Source organism: Nomascus leucogenys, chromosome 10 (assembly GCF_006542625.1).
Source record: "Nomascus leucogenys isolate Asia chromosome 10, Asia_NLE_v1, whole genome shotgun sequence".
Classification (NCBI taxonomy): domain Eukaryota; kingdom Metazoa; phylum Chordata; class Mammalia; order Primates; family Hylobatidae; genus Nomascus; species Nomascus leucogenys.
In genome coordinates this window covers 34,156,676-34,177,129 of record NC_044390.1, presented here as the reverse complement: position 1 = coordinate 34,177,129, position 20,454 = coordinate 34,156,676, and the positions used below count along the sequence as shown (strand labels likewise).

At 37.9% G+C, this 20,454-nt stretch overlaps 1 protein-coding gene across 2 annotated transcripts in view; it reads right to left on the bottom strand.

The window, feature by feature from the left end:
- Positions 1–4,931: 4,931 nt before the first annotated feature.
- The window catches only part of TSPAN8 (tetraspanin 8), a 36,582-nt gene continuing 21,059 nt past the window's right edge, over positions 4,932–20,454 (bottom strand). For both annotated transcript variants that reach the window (XM_003259543.4, XM_030819986.1), the window contains 3 exons: positions 14,939–15,070; positions 11,587–11,670; positions 4,932–5,222 (listed from right to left, as the gene is read on the bottom strand). In XM_003259543.4, the coding sequence (XP_003259591.1) occupies positions 5,169–5,222; positions 11,587–11,670; positions 14,939–15,070 (270 nt within the window). In that variant the 3' untranslated portion in view covers positions 4,932–5,168. The remainder of the gene's footprint in view (positions 5,223–11,586; positions 11,671–14,938; positions 15,071–20,454) is intronic.

The window sequence follows — 20,454 nt, the reverse complement described above, 5'->3', positions numbered from 1 at the left end:
TCTCTCATAATTGCCTTCAGTACAAAAACAATTAAGTTAAAGCCTAGGTGAACTATCATAAGCAAATAAATGTTGACATTTAAAAATACAGCAGAAAACCAAACACATTTAAGAAGTTAGTACATGCAGAGATTCTAGTAATGGTAGGGAACTTAAATATCTTTTCAATAAAATTTATTATTTGAAGATGAGGAAACTGAGTGACTTGCAAAGGACACAAAACCGGCAAGCAGTCAGAGCCCAGTCTAGGACCGACTCCAATCCAATTCACTTTTTAACACGGATTTTACTGTCTCCCAACAAGGCTATTTTGTTATTCACATGTGTGATTCTCTAAAGCAGGATCTCTCAATCACAGCAGTATTGACATTTTAGACTAAATAATTCTTTGTTGTGGGCATGTACCTGTACGTTGTAGAAAGTTTAGCAGCATTCCTGGCCTCCACCCACTAGATACTAGTAACATCCCCCTGCTACCCATTGTGGCAACCAAAATGTCTCCAGACATTGACAAATATCCCCTGAGGGGCAAAATGCCCCCCCTCCAGTAAAGAACAACTGTTCTAAGTCCTCTAGACTCCTAAAATATTGTGAACTTGAGCTAAAATAGAAAGAACCCCAAAAACTCTCATATAATTTTAAATCTGTTACACTTTCTGCAATTTTCATATGCTTTTCTCAAAAAGTTCAGAATCTGTTTGCCTACTCTCTCTCAATTTGCTATTACAGTCTTGTTGAAAGAAAAATCACTGACAAATTAAATTTAACAGAGCTTAATTGAGGAAAGAATAATTCACTGGAGTCAGAGAGACTCCAGCACAGCCAAGTGGTGGAAGATTTATGGACACAAAGGGAAGTGATGTACAGAAAATGGAAGTAAGGTACAGAAACAGCTGGATTGCTTACAGTTCTGTGTTTGCCTTACTTGAACTGAGTTTCAATAGTTGGCTGCCTTTAATTGGCCAAAACTGAGTGACTGGCACAAGAGTAGGTTATAGTTGGTTTACACACCCAGTTAGGTTACAGTTCACTGTGCACAGAGAAATCTTTAGGTAAAACTTAGACTCTATAAGAAGGCATCTTTGGGCTAAACTTAATCTAACAGTCTTTTCTTTCTGTCTGCTCTCAGCCCAGTCCTTGCCATTCTCAGCTCTGCTTCGGGTCAGAGGAAACTACATTTTCCAGGGCCACTTGTTTTCTGGCTTCTAGGTGGCCTCAGTCAATGGAAGTCTGACAGAAGACTGAAGTGGGCAGGAGAGAAGCCAGGGCACTGCTCTCTGTCCTCTCTCTCTTCTTCTGATAATGAGTGCTAAGTCTCCATGGCTCCTGTTCCTGTTAGTCTTTCTCTGGAATCCAAGCCATGGTTCATCTTCCACAAGGTGGCCCTGGATCCTGGGCTCTGGTAACATTATCTCTGTTTCTCCAGTCCTAAGGGTAGTAGTAACTCCTACTGTTGCTAATCTCTGGTTTACTTTGCCTCCTAATCGGCTTCTTACTTTTTCCATCACCTCTGTAAGGAGTTACTATGGATTGAATTGTTTCCCCCTAAAATTCGTACGTTAAAGCCCCCATTGTGGCTGTATTTGGAGTAAGAAATTAATGTTAAATAAGGTCATAAGGGTGGAACCCTGGACTGATAGGATTATTGTCTTTATAAGAAGACACAACAGCGTGTACACACACTCTCTCTCTCTTTTTACCTTGTGAAGACACAGCAAGAAGAAGTTCAACTGCAAGCCGGGAAGAGAGCCCTTACCAGGAACTGAATAGGCCAGCACCCTGATCCTTGACTTCTCAGACTCCAGAACTCTGAGAAAAAAATTCTGTTATTTAAGCTACTAACAAAATACACCTATTAAGTCAGGTGTATTTTGTTATGACAGTCCAAGCTGACTAATATAGGAGCTCCCTGTATAATTTTTTCATTTTTTGAAATAGCTGACATTTTTCTGTCAACCCTAATACAAGTTCTTTATATCATTGATACCATATTTGTTGATCCTGTAATATGTATACCCGACATTATGCAAAAGACATGTTAATATTCATTTTCTTATCTATCCCAGTAACACCATAACATATGACAAAATGGTATGAAGTAAAAAACATGGATTTTGAGTCACTTAGACTGCATCACAACTCCTCCACTTACTAGCTGCATGACATACGAAAAGTTAATCTCTCTAGGCCCTGCTTTCCTTATCTGTAAATTGGTCTAGTAACAGTATCAAACTAAGAGGGTTGTTCTGAATTAAATGAGTTACTCTACGTAAAGTGCTGAGAATATATGTAGGCATACAGTACACTCTCAATAAATCTATTATTTTTAGCTACAATTTGTTAAGTGCCTATTATATGCCAAGCACAGCAATAGGTACTGGACACATAAAGACAAATAAAAAACAATCAATGCCTTCAAAGAGTTTGAGGATGCTAACAGAGCAAACACATGAATGGGTAATTATAATAAAATATGGCAAGTTTATTGATAAATTTATTATGGGGAAGCTAACATGATCAACAGTCAGGGATTGGGACACATTTGACAGGGTTTGATTCCCAGTTCTGCCAATTACTAATTGACTCTGAGCAAGTTATCGATCTCCTCTGAGCCTCAATGTTCTTACCTGTGAAATGGGAATGATAATAGTACCTACCTCATAAGGATATAGTGATTAAAAATGAGATAATAAAAGTACAGATTTGGGTATTGTTCCTGGAAGTTGACATGTACTCAAAGAAGGACAGCTTTTTTTTTTTTTTTGAGATGGAGTCTCGCTCTGTTGCCCAGGCTGGAGCGCAGTGGTGTAATCTCAGCTCATTGCAAGCTCCGCTTCCCGGGTTCAAGCGATTCTCCTGTCTCAGGCTCCTGAGTATCTGGGACTACAGGTGCCCGCCACCACGCCCGGCTAATTTTTTATATTTTTAGTAGAGACGGGGTTTCACCATGTTAGCCAGGATGGTCTCGATCTCCTGACCTCGTGATCCATCCGCCTCAGCCTTCCAAAGTGCTGGAATTACAGGCGTGAGCCACCTCGCCCAGCCACTATTTTTATCATTAATAGGGAAGCACAGAATAAGGGTGCCTAACCCAGCCCAAAGCTCCCCTAAGTTTCCTACTGCTTGGCAGCCACTCTAATCTGCTTGACAAGAACTGCTCTCCTTAATGTTTCTCCTCCTCAGAAGATGTGACTGAGTCTATTATACTTTTCTAGTATCAGCATAAATTAGGACAAGAACTTAAGGCTTGGCGTGGCGGCTCACCCTGTAATCCCAGCACTTTGGGAGGCTGAGGCGGGCAGATCATGAGGTCAGGAGATTGAGACCACCCTGGCTAACATGGTGAAACCCCATCTCTACTAAAAAATACAAAAAATTAGCCAGGCGTGGTGGTGGGCGCCTGTAGTCCCAGCTACTCGGGAGGCTGAGGCAGGAGAAGGGCGTGAACCCGGGAGGCGGAGCTTGCAGTGAGCCGAGATCGTGCCACTGCACTCCAGCCTGGGCCACAGAGCGAGACTCTGTCTCAAAAAAAAAAAAAAAAAAAAAAAAAAAAGAAAAATTTAGAAAATTTCTTGACAGAATCTATTAAAGCTAAACATATGTATGCAAAGCAGTTCCACTCCTGCATATATAGCCAGAAATGAGTACATATATGTTCCAAATAACATATAAAAGAATGTTTATAGAAGCTTTATTCATAATCATGACAAACTGAATGCAAACTATATACCCATCAACAGAAGAATGGATATATACACTGCGATATATCCATACGCAACGAAATGCTACATAGCAACTAGAATAAACTACAGCCACATGCAACAAATAGATGAATCTCACACTCGAGATGTTGAGACAAAGAAGCCAGCGTGCACACTTTATTATTCCATTTAGAGAAAATTCATGACAGGGTTTGATTCCCAGGCAAAACGAGTCTATGTCACAGAAGTCAGAAAAGTAGTTACCTTTAAGGAAGTATTTACAGAGAGGGCAATATATTGGTAAATGTTTATCAACCAGCTCTCCAGAAAAGAAAGAAAAGCCCTGAATTTACAGCATTTGTCAGTTTCCATGGCATAAATACTCCGAGCATGGTAGATTTCAAGGTACCAATGTCATGTTAACTGAACACAAAGTTGGGAAGAACTTTGTGTACAAAACTTTTGTGTATATGTGTACAATCTGCTCAGGAAGTCTATGCGAGCCAAATACAGGCCACCACTGAGAGGTGGCATGAAGGAGCATTCTGGTGTGCTAGAAATATTCTGTATCTTCTTTTATTTTTTTTGGAGATGGGGGTCTCGCTTTATTATTCAGGCTGGTCTCGAACTCCTGGGGTCAAGAGACCCTACTGTCTCAGCTTCCCAAGTAGCTGAGCTTACAGACATGAGCCACTGTGCCCAACTCTGATCTTAGTCCTTACACAGATGTACACATATTAACAGAGCTATACTTTAAGAATTATCGACTATATTGTCTGTATGTTATACTTCTATACAAAGCAAAAATGTCAAACATTTCTGAGAACTAGAAAGAGAAAAAAGTTACAACTGTTGTGTCTGAGAGGAAGATCCAGATGGGTACCAGAGAAGCAATGGCTGGGTGCCGGGCACTCAGACCTTTTTGTTCCTACAATAGATATGCGGCAAAAGACAGACATACTATTAGTAGTTTTGACATAAATAGAAAAGAGATGGTGACTCTTTTACCTGCAACATTATCAATTATTTTAACATTAGACTTGATTCAATCTTATCAGCAATGGTTGATACATCATATAAAAGAGTGTTGTTTCTGAAAAGCCCCAGATCCACTGTCTTAACTATCTGTGGCCCTGTCAACTTAGAGATGATTATTCCACTGGGTGGCTCCAGAAGAACATTTTAAGCACTGTACCACCTGAACACAATGATCAGACATAGAAAAGCACCAACGTAAACAGTTACTTTTATTTTGAGTAAAAATACACGTTCATATCATTTTCCCTTATATCCCTCAAATCTTAAATATGTTCAATATGTCTAGAAGATATCTGTGGTCTAGCTAGCTGAGACATTTTAAAAAGACAGCTGCTCTTGACTTATATAGCACTTATATATTTAAATTTACAAAGCCAAAACAACATTTTAAAGGGGTTTGACTGATGATAGCTTGACACATCCACAGATTCATTTGTTCCCGATCTGGCAATACAGGACCATAGAAAACACCAAACCCAGTATCTAGAGAACAAAATAACAGGATTAACACGGAATTTAAGAGAAAACACTGGACACATTATAAATAAACAGAAAGAACATTATATATGAAAAGATTTTGTATACTGACACTTCCAATCTTACTAAATCATCTCTCTTGGGAAATTAGAGGTTCCAACAGGACAAAAGAGCACTGTGAAAGCTCTCTTGAGTTTTTTTGTGTTTTAATCAGCATTTTTTAGCTGGCCAATCAGCCTCTATCTAACTGGCCCTATATAACTGCACAGTAGCAGCTGCCACCAGAGGACCTGCTCCCTTTTCTGGAACACACACATTCTTCTGCAGAGCGTCTCCTCTGGAGCACTGAGGATCTCAGGTCCCTGGGGGCTAAATATATGTACAGCTTCCATAAAAAGGTTATGATCATCTGGTTTAAATCATCTGCATAAAAATCAAGCAGTCTAGAATTTCTCTTGCTGTAGTTTTAGGCATTTCCAAGAGGAATAAAAAAACGAAGTAACCCTTTTTTAAAAAAGCTTCTAAACTATGGGCAATAGTTTAATTCAGGAATTTCTTTTGAAGTGAAAAAGCACAGCTGAAAATCTAGGGCATAATTTCCATCTCAAGTAGCTCTCCCAACAATGAGGGACCCCAAAATTTGCTCTAATTGGCTCTACAGTTGGTGACTTGCATGCTGTGTCTTTGACGTAGAAATGATAGACAGGACCTGTGTGCATTACCAATACAAAGTTTCCTCCCCCACCAGCCCCTTTTGACGGGAGGATGGAGGAGGGCAAAGTGATATTTATGCTGAGTCAACTTAAATGCTTCTACTGTGTTGAGACTTTCTGCTTACTAACACTTTCCTGGAAATGTAATTCAAATGAGAACTGCTAACCAATATTTCTTCCTTCTTAAAAAGGTTGACACCAATTCTCTGCAAAAGTAATAATTTCCATTCAAAATGTTCTACAATTCAAGACTGAAATTTAGTCTTTTTGCCTTGATCCTGAGCCTTACGTCTGTGGGACAAGTATCAAGAAAGAATTTTTGTAATGGGGAAAAAATAATGGAATAAGACAACTATCATCTTTCACTGCTACATCCTTGAAATAGAAGCCTACAATTTATCAGCAGACTAGACAGTTAATATCACACTGTCCTGCATTTCATTGTCCCTGAAAAGAACATTTATCATTGTTCAAAAAAAAGCACATAATTAAGAGATTTGTCATTTTATAATGTACACCAAGACTCATGATAAATTTGCTAAGAGGTATGCAGCAGTCTAAAAAAAATGTAAAATTATCATTTTTCTTTTAACTGCTTTATTTCTAGGACCTCCTGTTGGGATAACTTTTATCCTACAAAGTGATGGCTCTCAGTGTGTAGCTTTTTTTTTTTTAATTAAAGCAAGGAAAGTGCTGATCATTTTTTGTGCTTATAAGTTGCTATAGTCAAATGAGGAGAGATATGATAGTCTGGCTGTTTTAAGCTAGAATAATGAGAATTCCAAAAATGTCTATAGATAAATTTTTCTTGCAGAATAAGATATTCTGCACAATTTTTAGCATCCAATGTGAGAAGAATCCCTTAGGTATATAGTCTTAACAGAGCTTTGAAAACAAATATTGGCCCACCTCACTAAAACCTATGCCTAAACATACTAACATAAGGTCTAAATATGGGACAGTCTTTTTTTATATGGTATTTTTCTGTGGAGATAATCTGAACATATTTTCTGCAGGAAGACATTTGCTTCTGTTTTCTTAAAAGTATTTTTTAGAGGAGATTTTTCTGTTTCTGTATCTTTGTGTTTTTTTTAATTTGAACTTTGGAAACAAAGAAGGGAGACAGGCCTAAGTCATAGGGTAATAGGAAACTTGTTCTAATGACTGTAAGATGAGCTATAAAATGCTTTTTTTTTGGATACATAATTTATAGACTGGGTATCAGAAGACTTTTCCAATCTACTTTTTGAATAAAGGAAGATGGAATATAAAATGATTTGTTTCCCTTTAAAAGAGGGAGGGCAGGTTTTAGACTGAGGAACTGAACAATTTTAAAAAGTTCAAACAGTTATCTGAACCAACTATTTACCATATCTGCAGAGAGTCTAGAAATCACAATTAATTTGACTGGTTGAGTTCAAAAACGGTTATGTTTTATGATAGTACTGCAAAAACTTCATACCTATAAATTACTGTACAGAATGTTTGTATTAAGCTATTTTTCTCTGAATATGTCTTTAGAAGAACAAATAAAATATTTAAACATGTAATCAATACATGGAATATACCAATTTCATAAAATACTGAAATGCATTAATCTTTTTGTAATCTTATTTTCCACTAGATGTATTTAAATTCTTGAAAACGCCTTTGACTATGACACAAAGGATTTCATCAATCTCCCCAATGAAGTATGTCCTTACTTTTTCTGGTTTTGCTAACGGAGGAGCATCTGTGATTTGAGCTAATGATAGTCAATTGTCAGAACTTGAGTCTAACATGAAATATAACTCTTCTATTAAATATCTCATTTAAAGCATGCTCTCTCATTCATTTAAATCATTCATGTAAAATCACTCATGATTCATTTAAATCATTCATTTCTTACTCATCTTCATGGCCATTAGTCCTTATTTCTAAATTAGCATAAACCCAGAATACAAAGCAGAGAAACAAAATACATCTTAGAAAATGCAGAATCAAGAGAAATAGACCTAATCCATAGCACCATTTGACTCTGAACATATATCAGACCTAAAGAAAGACAGCCATAACCTACCAACAAAGAATGCTTCATATTTATACCTATTTGGACTACAAGAAAGTAATAACCCACAGTTTAATTTGCTGCCAATAGTCCCTAACCTTTCTCTAATAGTTGCCTGGGAAATTCCACCAGCAAACTAAAGAACCACTTAGGACACTAAATTGCTTCATTCCCAGTTAAAATTTCTTTCTGGCAGTGATGTGGCATGAGTAAGAGGTAGAAAATTACCAGAAAGCCCAAGGAGTACCTTGCACAGCATTCCATGAGCGTGAAGCACAAGTCACTCAGCTGAGCTAACCAGCTCTCACAGGCATTAACCAGGCAGACACTTCACATTCTTGCTCATGCCCTGGAATAGGATTGTGAGTGAATTTGATCTACTTGGTATCAAAATTACCCAAGATCTGGGATGATTCCAAAATGCTTCTCTGAAGCAGTTTTAATTCATTTTCTTGGCAAAGATTTTTAGGCCATGTGAAAAGTGTCTTTCAGGTTTTGTTTTTTTTTTTTAAATAAACATGCCTTGTTCTTTTGGCTTAGGATTGACTTGGCGATGCGGGCTCTTTTTTGGTTCCATATGAACTTTAAAGTAGATTTTTCCAATTCTTGTGAAGAAAGTCATTGGTAGCTTGATGGGGATGGCATTGAAAATGGCAGTATGGCCATTTTCACGATATTGATTCTTCCAACCCATGAGCATGGAATGTTCTTCCATTTATTTGTATCCTCTTGTATTTCATTGAGCAGTGGTTTGTAGTTCTCCTTGAAGAGGTCCTTCACATCCATTGTAAGTTGGATTCCTAGGTATTTTATTCTCTTTGAAGCAATGGTGAATGGGAGTTCACTCATGATTTGGCTCTCTGTCTGTGATTGGTGTACAAGAATGCTTGTGATTTTTGTACATTGATTTTGTATCCTGAGACTTTGCTGAAGTTGCTAATCAGCTTAAGGAGATTTTGGGCTGAGAGGATGGGGTTTTCTAGGTATACAATCATGTCATCTGCAAACAGGGATAATTTGACTTCCTCTTTTCCTAATTGAATACCCTTTATTTCCTTCTCCTGCCTGATTGCCCTGGCCAGAACTTCCAGCACTATGTTGAATAGGAGTGGTGAGAGAGGGCATCCCTGTCTTGTGCCAGTTTTCAAAGGGAATGCTTCCAGTTTTTGCCCATTCAGTATGATATTGGCTGTGGGCTTGTCATAGATAGCTCTTATTATTTTGAGATATGTCCCATCAATACCTAATTTATTGAGAGTTTTTAGCATGAAGGGTTGTTGAATTTTGTCAAAGGCCTTTTCTGCATCTATTGAGATAATCATGTGGTTTTTGTCTTTGGTTCTGTTTATATGCTGGATTACGTTTATTGATTTGCGTATGTTGAACTAGCCTTGCATCCCAGGGATGAAGCCCACATGATCATGGTGTATAAGCTTTTTGATGTGCTGCTGGATTCAGTTTGCCAGTATTTTATTGAGGATTTTTGCATCAAAGAACAAAGCTGGAGGCATCATGCTACCTGACTTCAAACTATACTATAAGGCTACAGTAACCAAAACAGCATGGTACTGGTACCACAACAGAGACATAGATCAATGGAACAGAACAGAGCCCTCAGAAATAATGCTGCATATCTACAACTATCTGATCTTTGACAAACCTGACAAAAACAAGCAATGGGGAAAGGATTCCCTATTTAACAAATGGTGCTGGGAAAACTGGCCAGCCATATGTAGAAAGCTGAAACTGGATCCCTTCCTTACACCTTATACAAAAATTAATTCAAGATGGATTAAAGACGTACATGTTAGACCTAAAACCATAAAAGCCCTAGAAGAAAACCTGGGCAATACCATTCAGGACATAGGCGTGGACAAGGACTTCATGTCTAAAACACCAAAAGCAATGGCAACAAAAGCCAAAATTGACAAATGGGATCTCATTAAACTAAAGAGCTTCTGCACAGCAAAAGAAACTACCAACAGAGTGAACAGGCAACCTACAGAATGGGAGAAAATTTTTGCAACCTACTCATCTGACAAAGGGCTAATATCCAGAATCTACAATGAACTGAAACAAATCTACAAGAAAAAAACAAGCAACCCCATCAAAAAGTTGGCAAAGGACATGAAGAGACATTTCTCAAAAGAAGACATTTATGCAGCCAAAAAACACATGAAAAAATGCTCATCATCACTGGCCATCAGAGAAATGCAAATCAAAACCACAATAAGATACCATCTCACACCAGTTAGAATGGCCATCATTAAAAAGTCAGGAAACGACAGGTGCTGGAGAGGATGTGGAGAAATAGGAACACTTTTACACTGTTGGTGGGACTGTAAACTAGTTCAACCATTGTGGAAGTCAGTGTGGCAATTCCTCAGGGATCTAGAACTAGAAATACCATTTGACCCAGCCATCCCATTACTGGGTATATGCCCAAAGGACTATAAATCATGCTGCTATAAAGACACACGCACATGTATGTTTATTGCGGCACTATTCACAATAGCAAAGACTTGGAACCAACCCAAATGTCCAACAACGATAGACTGGATTAAGAAAATGTGGCACATATACACCATGGAATACTATGCAGCCATAAAAAATGATGAGTTCATGTCCTTTGTAGGGACATGGATGAAACTGGAAAACATCATTCTCAGTAAACTATCGCAAGGACAAAAAACCAAACACCGTATGTTCTCACTCATAGGTGGGAATTGAACAATGAGAACTCATGGACACAGGAAGGGGAACATCACACTCCGGTGACTGTTGTGGGGTGGGGGGAAGGGGGAGGGACAGCATTAGGAGATATACCTAATGCTAAATGACGAGCTAATGGGTGCAGCAAACCAACATGGCACATAGATACATATGTAACAAACCTGCACATTGTGCACATGTACCCTAAAACCGAAAGTATAATAATATAAAAAAAACATGCCAAGAAAGTTCATCAAGACAAAAATCCTATGTGGGGTATTTTTCCAACATCAATAATTAAAGTGATGAAAGTAATACATAAGCCTTAATTTTCCTTGAAAATTTCTCCAAGTGAGTCAACAGTACTTAAGCTGAGGAAATCAGAGACAATTATGTCTACTTTTTAGAACTTTTTGGATTTCTCTAGAATGTAATAAGTAACAAAGAAACAGCTCCTCACACTCTTGAGTTCAGTTTTTATTTTCTGTTTCAAAATCAAGATGAGAAATAAGAAGTTATAAAGGTCGTATTTTGCTTTGTTTGGTGCTTTTTCTTCTAACTTTGGAAAACTTTAACCCCTGTGCTAGTTTTCAGTGGGAAAAATATACCTGGCACTAAGAACTATGTGAAAATTAATTCTATCTTTTTCCCGGTAGAGAGGTCATTCAGAAGCAAGAGTCTCAGCCCTGCTCACTTCATAAGACTGGAATCTCCTCCTCAGACTCAGGCTGATAGAGGGAGATGATGGGCCTTTAGCATCCAGTGCTTTTCTAAAGCATCTGGGTTTTTTATGGTTGTTGTGTTTTTTTTTCTGTTTGTTTGCTCACCATCAATATTTCTTAAAATTAATGAACAAGCAAGGGAATAAAAGAGTCAACAATACAAGATTATACTGTACCTCAATAACTGCCAGTCCAAATGCTATTCCAATAACTATAATCAATTTTTTTTCCAAGAAGTCTTTTATGTAAGAAATACAGGGCTGTTAAAAAAAAAACATTAAAAGTTACCTCTCAGAAAAATTGGACCTTATATTAATCAAAATTTTTATTAATCTGGTTGACTTTTTACACGCTATCAAGAAACACACTTAACGACAAGGAACTGGGTTATTCCTTCCACTCCCTGCTTCACCTTTGCTCCAAAAGGTTGTAACTGCTGTGGTTTGTTTATACATTAAAAAGCAATTGAGGAACAAAATTTTGCTTGACTGCCTAATTGTTGAATCTAGGGATTAATAATTACAAATAATAATTTTTCACCAACATATCCTCAAATGACAGATTTTATAATTTATACTATAAATTTTATAGTTGATAAAGCTATACATTTTATAACAAAATATAAATCATAATTTTATCCAACCTTTATTCATTTTAGAGCTGATACCACCTTGACTAAGGATTTTTTAGGTTTGTAATCTACAACAGAAAGGTTCCTGGTTGAGATTTTAGCTAATAATATTGTAAATTTTCATTTTTAAAACAACGTATTTTCTTTTTTTCTTTCATTATCTTTTTTTTCTTTGAGACAGGGTGTCCCTCCAGCGCTGAAGCTGAAGTGCAGAGGCGCGATCTTGGCTCACTGCAGCCTTGACTTCCTGGGCTCAAGTGATCCTCCCACCTAATCCTCCCAAGTAGCTGAGACTGCAGGCATGTGACACCATGCCTGGCTAATTTTTGTTGTGTTTTGTAGAGACATGGTTTTGCCATTTTGCCCAGGCTTGTCTTGAACTCCCAGGCTCAAGCAATCCACCGGCCTCAGCCTCTGAAAGTGCTGGGATAACAGGCTTGAGGTCACCACTGCCGGAAAAAACAAGATATTTTCAAAATCCCTTAATATTTATCAGGGTTATTTTTATCTTAAAAAGAAAAAAACTTACTATGTCTACCATTATGCCATTGCTTTAGATAAAAAAGAGAATTTAGGAAGTTGCCTCTCTGCTACATTTTTGAAATGCATACAATCCAGCATGCATTTTCATGCTTAACACATTTTGGACTAGACCTAATAACTTCAAGAATTGTAAATTATGGGAAGAATTTTTTAAATGGAATAAGACTACACAATATAATTGTGTTATTTTTGTACTGCCCTGAAATACATTATCCCTTTGATGGTCATATATGTGCAAAGGGCTAACAAAATATTGCTATTTGTTAAATAAAATAAAAGTTCTCCAGAAGGCTAAGTCATCTTTTCCCCTTCATTCCTGAATGTAATGAGTTTCTTCATTCACATTTAACCCAAAGTGGTAAACATTCAAGGAAATTATTATGTCATTTAGATTAATGATGAGATTAATGATTATATCTACTGAGTCACATTCATTATGTTTCAGGGGTTTTTCTCTTCCTCTTCGCCTAAGATAATGAGGGTATCTTGGCAAAAGGAAGAGAAAAAAAAGAAATGTGAACTATGGCCATTCCATATTTTTTATTTTACCAGACTTCTTGCAAATTACACATGGCAGATGGAAGTATTTTATGAATTTAAAAGCTTCCTTTTGGGAAACTGGTGTAGCTATCAGCCTATATTCAGCTGAATTATGTGTGAACTTACAGAAACTATCTAATGGTTTTTTTAGGATAATTCCAGGGGCTTTTCAGAATCTGTCTTGAGGAAAAACATCTTTGAGTTGAATTTGAACAGAAGACAAACAGCAATCTGCAATTGAATTTACTGATTTCCTCATTATCCTAAGTGGAAACTGTCTTTATTTACACTGTATTTATTTCCCCTTTTTCTTGTAAATATTGTGTCACTAACATTAGGTAGGGAGGAGGGGAGCAGGGAGAATATAAAAAGTAAGAATCAAACTTTTTTTAGTAATATTACTTTGACAATGAAAAACGCAATATAACACTGTAGTCTGGTAGATTATTTATTGAGTTACTTTAAATCTTAGCGACATACTTTAAGTATTAATGACAGCAATTTCCCTTCAGGGCAGAGCCTCTTTAATTTTGATAAGATCAGTGAAAAAGATCAGTAGTCAAGGAAAGGGTAGTTTCCCCTGAGATACTTTCCATTTCCTTTTATAAATTAATCTCAGTAGCAGTTACTAAACCAAAACAATTCTAGATTGAAAATAATCTTCAGGTATTATACATATTAATTTAATTCATTGTGATTTATAGTGGTTTTTAATGTATCTGCCTCTCAACTAGATTGTAATCTCCTAGAGGATCCAGAAGCATGTCTGATCCTAGCAAGGGTCTGTCTGACATGTAGTAGGCACTGAAGAATAACAGTAAATAAATGAAATACTAATATCAATTGTAATTTTTGTACACATTTCTTCCAAGCAGAAGGAACAGCTTATGAAGGGACAGATGTCATGTTCTTCATGAAGCCATATCCTAAACCCCACAGACTAAGTGCGATGGGGTCCCATAACACCTTGTGCCCATCTCTATTCAAGAGATACTAGTAGACCATTGGATTGAAGTTACCTAATTATCTTTCTTCCTTACTTGAGCATCAGCTCCATGCGTGCAGACATTGTGCTCTGTCCAGGAATGAATTCCCAGTGACTGGTAGAAAGCTTGGCGCATAGGAGGTGGTCAATAAGTATTTGATGAATTGATCAATAAGAAGAACTAGGACATCCATGTACTGACATTCACAAGTCATATAAATATGACATCTAAACACATAAAAGATAGACCTATCTTTTTCAATTGACATTAAATGTTCAAGGTAACTTCTCAATTGCAGCAATAACTAGGTAAATTGGTAGCTGTCAATAACATAGAGAACCTAAACCCTTAAATGTATTGGGAAGGACTTGGAGTCCTTTCTTTAAATTTTGAGAAAGAAGAAACCTCATTTCTTGAGAAAAGGAAATTTGATTAGAAAACAAAAAACATTGACTTTGAAAATTAAAGTGAAAATATTGTTTTCAAGAACTTATGTTAAAGTAGGAAAAAATAAAGGAGAATAATGATTAAGATGACCAAAGAGAGGTCAAAATAAACTTTCATGTTAGTTTGTACTTTGCCTCCCATTGCAGTAGAATGTTTCTTTGACCTATTAAGATTGGGCTTAAATGATGCCAGACTCATAGAAGAAATGAAGTCTATCTGCTTTTATCTTTAAATAAGGATTTTTTTAATTTGGGAAATTTCTGAGATTTTTATATCATGATTCCCATTGTACTTGATGCATTTTACTTTTTTGTAGGGACTTTAACTGTGAAAAGAAAGTAACAGAATTGCTTATTGTACCAAATGTGATTTAGTTCTCACCTCTTTGTAAACGTGTTTTCCATTATAGTATGTGCATGATCTCTGCGTATCTAGACACTCACATAATCCAGTATATTGTTGAAAATTATTTCCCCAATCAACAGCTCCATTGACCAAACCACAGCATTTAAACTGTTTGATAAAAGGTAGAATGAGAAGCAGTCAGTAAGAAGATTAAAAACATTGGCAATACATTAAATTATAATCTTCTGAAATCATTATTAAAGGTTATTATGCTAAAATACCATGTAAGTCACCTTTCACCTTTCTCTATGTAGAAGTAAAAATTAAGGATTTTTTCATTTTGATCTTTACATTAATGATGGAAAAACGGAGTTGCAGACTCAAAAATCTGAAGAAGTTGGGAAGATGAAAAATTCACCTACTAGGTTTGTTTTTTTTTTTTTTTTTTGAGACAGAGTCTCGCTGTTGCCCAGGCTGGAGTGCAATGGGGCGATCTCGGCTCACTGCAGGCTCTGCCCCCCGGGGTTCACGCCATTCTCCTGCCTCAGCCTCCCAAGTAGCTGGGACTACAGGCGCCCGCCACCTCGCCCGGCTAATTTTTTGTATTTTTAGTAGAGACGGGGTTTCACTGTGTTAGCCAGGATGGTCTCGATCTCCTGACCTCGTAATCCACCCGCCTCTGCCTACCAAAGTGCTGGGATTGCAGGTGTGAGCCACTGCGCCCGGCCTTTTTTTTTTTTTTGAGATGGAGTCTTGCTCTGTCACCAGGCTGGAGTGCAGTGGCGCGATCTTGGCTCACTGCAACCTCCAACTCCCTGGTTCAAGCTATTATCCTACCTCAGCCTCCCGAGTAGCTGGGATTACAGGCATGCACCAACACGCCCAGCTAATTTTTGTATTTTTAGTAGAGACCGGGTTTACCATGTTGGCCAGGATGGTCTCAATCTCCTGACCTCGTGATCTGTCCACCTCAGCCTTCCAAAGTGCTGGGATTACAGGTATAAGCCACGGTGCCCAGCCTCACCTACTAGTTTTTAATGACAAAAGAGAGTCAGATCTACGTAACTTAGATATTGCCAAAAAAGTTTCCAAACAATTCACAAGAGAGTCAAAGAATTGTTGCTCAAAAGAGACGTGAAGTTTTAAAAGTGAAATTTCCACTCCATGATCTCTGATCACTTTTGAAAGAGAGGAGGAAAAAGATGAGAGATATTGCAAAGACCAAAATAGATGCTCAAGGAGCCTCCCATAATATTGAATTGTATGAACATCTTTAAAATATGGGAGGGAACACAAATGAAGAATAAAGCTCTTAGAATGTCAGGAAAGTTACAGCCCCAGAATAAACTGATCCATGGAAAACACTAAAAAAGAGGGTTTGCAGCCACATTTGAGGAAGAAAAACAAGGAAATGATAACCCCAAGAATCAGGGCATGTGGCACATAATATTATTAGATGGGAGAAAGAAAGACAATTATCCCTCATGTTGCTTCCATCTGCTCTATTAAGGGGAAGACACTTCGTGCAGAAATGGGAGGAAAAAAAATGCCTGAAAAAAAAAAAAAACAGAACCAAGACTGAGTGGTTTTCCCAGCTCTGATACATTGCGATGCCAAGATATTGAAAGAATTTTCATTTACTGGGCAGGTAATCATGTTTATTACACATTAGTTTAACCTCTGTGCCAAAGTTTGTTCATCTGTAAAATACAGATAATAACAGTTGCTAATAATAGCATTTAATTCACAGATTTATCATAAAGATCAACATAAGAAAATCCATGTAAACATAAGAACTCCCAGGTTGAAGAAAGCACTCAATAATGCATTTGCTTTTATTGTTTTTGTTTTCTTTGTTTGCTGTTGGTGTTGTTTCTGTTATGCTCTCACAGGAACATGATCTGTTCAGCATTGTTATCAATGATTTGAATAAACAGAAAAAATATCTTTCCAATTCTGTAGTTTATGTAGAGCTAGGAGTGACAATTAATATGCTGGAGAACAGAGTCAAATTTCAAAGATAGTTCAAATAACAGAGATAAACTAACAAATTCAACTGAGGCAGATACGAAGTCTTGTACTTAGGTCCAAAGACTGAGTTACACAAAAACATTACTCAACAGATGTTTATATGACAAAGAGCTGGAAATTTCAGTTTGTTTCAAGGTCAGTACTAGCAAGGATGGTGCTCTTGAAACAACCTCCTTTCCTGTTCCCATGGTAGACATGATTAATCGTTTATACTTTCTGATTACATAATCTTGAGTAGTATTCACTGATACAGATACTCTCTGTCAAATGTAAATTAAGTTCCACTATAAAATTTATATTCTCATTTACAGATCAGTTCATATTTGGAATATGGTATACCTCAGGACTCCTTAGGGAGGCATAAAGTCATACTCACAGATGAAAGGGTAGAAGTCAGGAAGGTTAAAACTTGTCACGATATCAAGTCACTACATCAGAGATAGGAGCAGTTAAAGAAGAAGCTGGTCAGGACTTGTTGAAAGTGGTGTAACAGCTGGATGGAAAAGGCAGTATGCACTGAATGATACAACACCCCTAGACAAATAATAATGAGCAAGAATCCAAAAGGGGTGCATTCCATCAGTATGTTAACAGGGAATTTGTGCGGGAAATCCCTGAAATCCAAAGAGAAAGCCACTCAGCATCTATAGCTTTTGTCAGTGTGTTATGGAACTCCAGGTTATCCAGCCAGAGTTTGTGGTGGTAGGATTCTTTTCCCAAAGAAGCATAACTTATAAAAGAAAGCATAGTGGAGAAGGAGGAGGAGGATAAGGATGAGGAGGAGAAGGAGGAAGAAGAAGAAGGAGGAGGAGGAGGAGGAGGAGGTAAGAAGAGGAGGAGAAGGAAGAAGAAGAAGGAGGAGGAGGGGGAGGAGGAGGAGGGGGAGGAGGAGGGGGAGGGGGAGGCAGCACAGGGAAGAGGAGAGGGAAGAGGAGGAAGAAGGAGGAGAAAGAAGAAAAAGGAGGAGGAGGAGAAGGGGGGACAAGAAGGGACAGCAGGAGGAAAACAAGAGGAGGAGGAAGAAAAAGAATCAGCAGAAGAAGCAGGAGAAAAAAGAAGGGGAGGCGGAGGAGAAGAAGAAAAGGAAGAAGGAGAAGGAGGAGGAGGAGGAGGAGAAGGAGGAGAAGGGGAAGGGGAAGGAAAAGGAAAGAAGGAGAAGAAGAAGAAGACTCATAACGGAAATTTGAAGAAATATAGTCCTATGAACACAAGGAACTTCAGGCATAGGATTTCTTTACAAGAGCAGGAGCACTTCAGGAGAACATGCTACAACAAACAGAACATTTAGAAACCCAGGATTGGCATGGAGACCTTGAATCCAGGGAGATGTGCAGCAGATGTTACTAGGACCCAAACCAGAGGCTCAGTGATTACCTCTAGCATATTTTGTCCTAGGTCAACACCCTGGGAAGGGTCTGGGATGCTCAGCCCCAGCCAGCAGAGGTACTGAGGCTGCATAAATTCTTCCTGCTTTAAGCCTGTTTTAAGCTGGGCTCTAGAGTAAGAATGATCCCGGAAAGGAGAGAGTCAAAGGATGCAGCTACAGGGGAGCTAGGAAAAGCACATCAGAAAGGAAGTTAAACAGGGACTGACCCATATCAGGTTTCAGCTTTTGGAAATGATGCTTTAAGCACAATTTTTACAAGCTGGCGTCTATCCAAATAGGAACCAGTGAATGCTCTGAGGGAGAAAAAAAAAGTCATCTGATAAACAGTTTGAGAAACCAAGGATGTTTCCACTTGAAAAGCAAGGATCTTAGGAGTCGCACAATAGCCATTCTCAAAGAAAAATCTATTATATATAAAAGCATCAATAATTTTTTTTCCTCTGAAACTCTGGAAAAACTAGTACTAAATAATGTAAACCCTAGGGAGGTAGATTTTGTTTCAAATTAAGAAATAACATACTAATCATCAGACTTGCATATAAGCAGGATGGGCAAAAATTAGTAAACTTTCACCTTTTTAATATTTCATTTGAGGGTAGATGACCATAAATATAAAATATGTTTATCAGTGAGAAGTCAGATTAAGTGACCTGTAAAAGTCAAGCCTCTCCTAAGATTCTGTCAATTTCCATGACATGCATATATTCAGAAGGAAAAAGTAGTAAGAGCACTCCAAGGATGGAAACTGATGCAAAGGCAGGAAGGCAGAGTTGTTCAAGGGACCCTGAGTACACAAATCTGGCTGGACTAGATTTTACTCTTTAGAGAGTAGCACTTACTAAAGTTAAAATATTAGGTAGAAGCCAGAGAGTAGAAGACCTTCAATGCCTACCCATATTTTGACTTTAAAGAAAAAAGGAGGGGATAGTATACCGATTTAAAAAATAATAGACTGGTCAGACAGATCTGGGTTCAAATTCCAACCCATCACTTGGTAGCTATTAGACTTCCCTAAATCCCAATATCCTTATCTGTAAAATAGGGTTAATGAGGATAATGATATTACCCATCCACAGGGTTGTTGTGGGTATTAAATGAGCTACTGGATATAAAACCTGCTATGTAGTAGCATTAATGTTAGCTATTACCACTTTTATGAGACAGAGAAGTGGTGGAGGCTGAGAAAGAGAAAAAGAGAGGTTGGACATGGTTGCTCACGCTTGTAATCCCAGCACTTTGGGAGGCCAAGGCAGGAGGATCACTTGAGGTCAGGAATTTGAGACCAGTCTAGGCAACATAGTAAGACCCCTCTCTCTACAAAAATGATAATAATTTTTTAAAAGGTAGCCAGGCATGGTGGTGTGTGCTTGTGGCCCTAGCTACTCAGGAACCTGAGGTGGGAAGATCTCTTGAGCCCTGGTAGTCGAATTTGCAATGAGCTATGATTGTACTACTGCACTCCAGGCTGAGTGACACAGCAAGACTTTGTCCTCAAAATAATTAATTATTTTTAAAAAGAAGAGAGAGGGGCCATGTGCGGTGGCTCAACCCTGTAATCCCAGCACTTTGGGAGGCTAAGGCAGGTGGACCACCTGAGGTCAGGAGTTCAAGACCAACCTTACCGACATGGTGAAACTCTGTCTCTACTTAAAATACAAAAAATGAGCCGGGAGTGGTGGCGCATGCCTGTAGTCTCAGCTACTCAGGAGGCTGAGGCAGGAGAATCAGTTGAACCCGGGAGGCAGAGGTTGCAGCGAGCCAAGATTGCACAACTGCACTCCAGCCTGGGAGACAGAGTGAGACTCTGTCTCCAAAAAAAAAAAAAAAGGAGAGAGAGAAAGAGAGGAGATTCCCAGACACACTACCCTTTTAAATGGTAAGTGGAAAATATTAAAACTATTATTGATTTGACTCATTCAAGGCTTAACCTGTCATAAATGTATCTTCTTAATTTCTGTCCTTCAAAACTGCTTCAGAACTTTGTATGAAGCGAGAAAGTAATTACAAATATCTTAGATTTTTCTTATTGCATGGTGACAGAATAATCAATCAAAATCTGCAAAATGGAGACATTTTTCAATCTTTAAGGAATATGTGCTAAAAACTAAACAAACACAGAAGAACTATGTCCAAC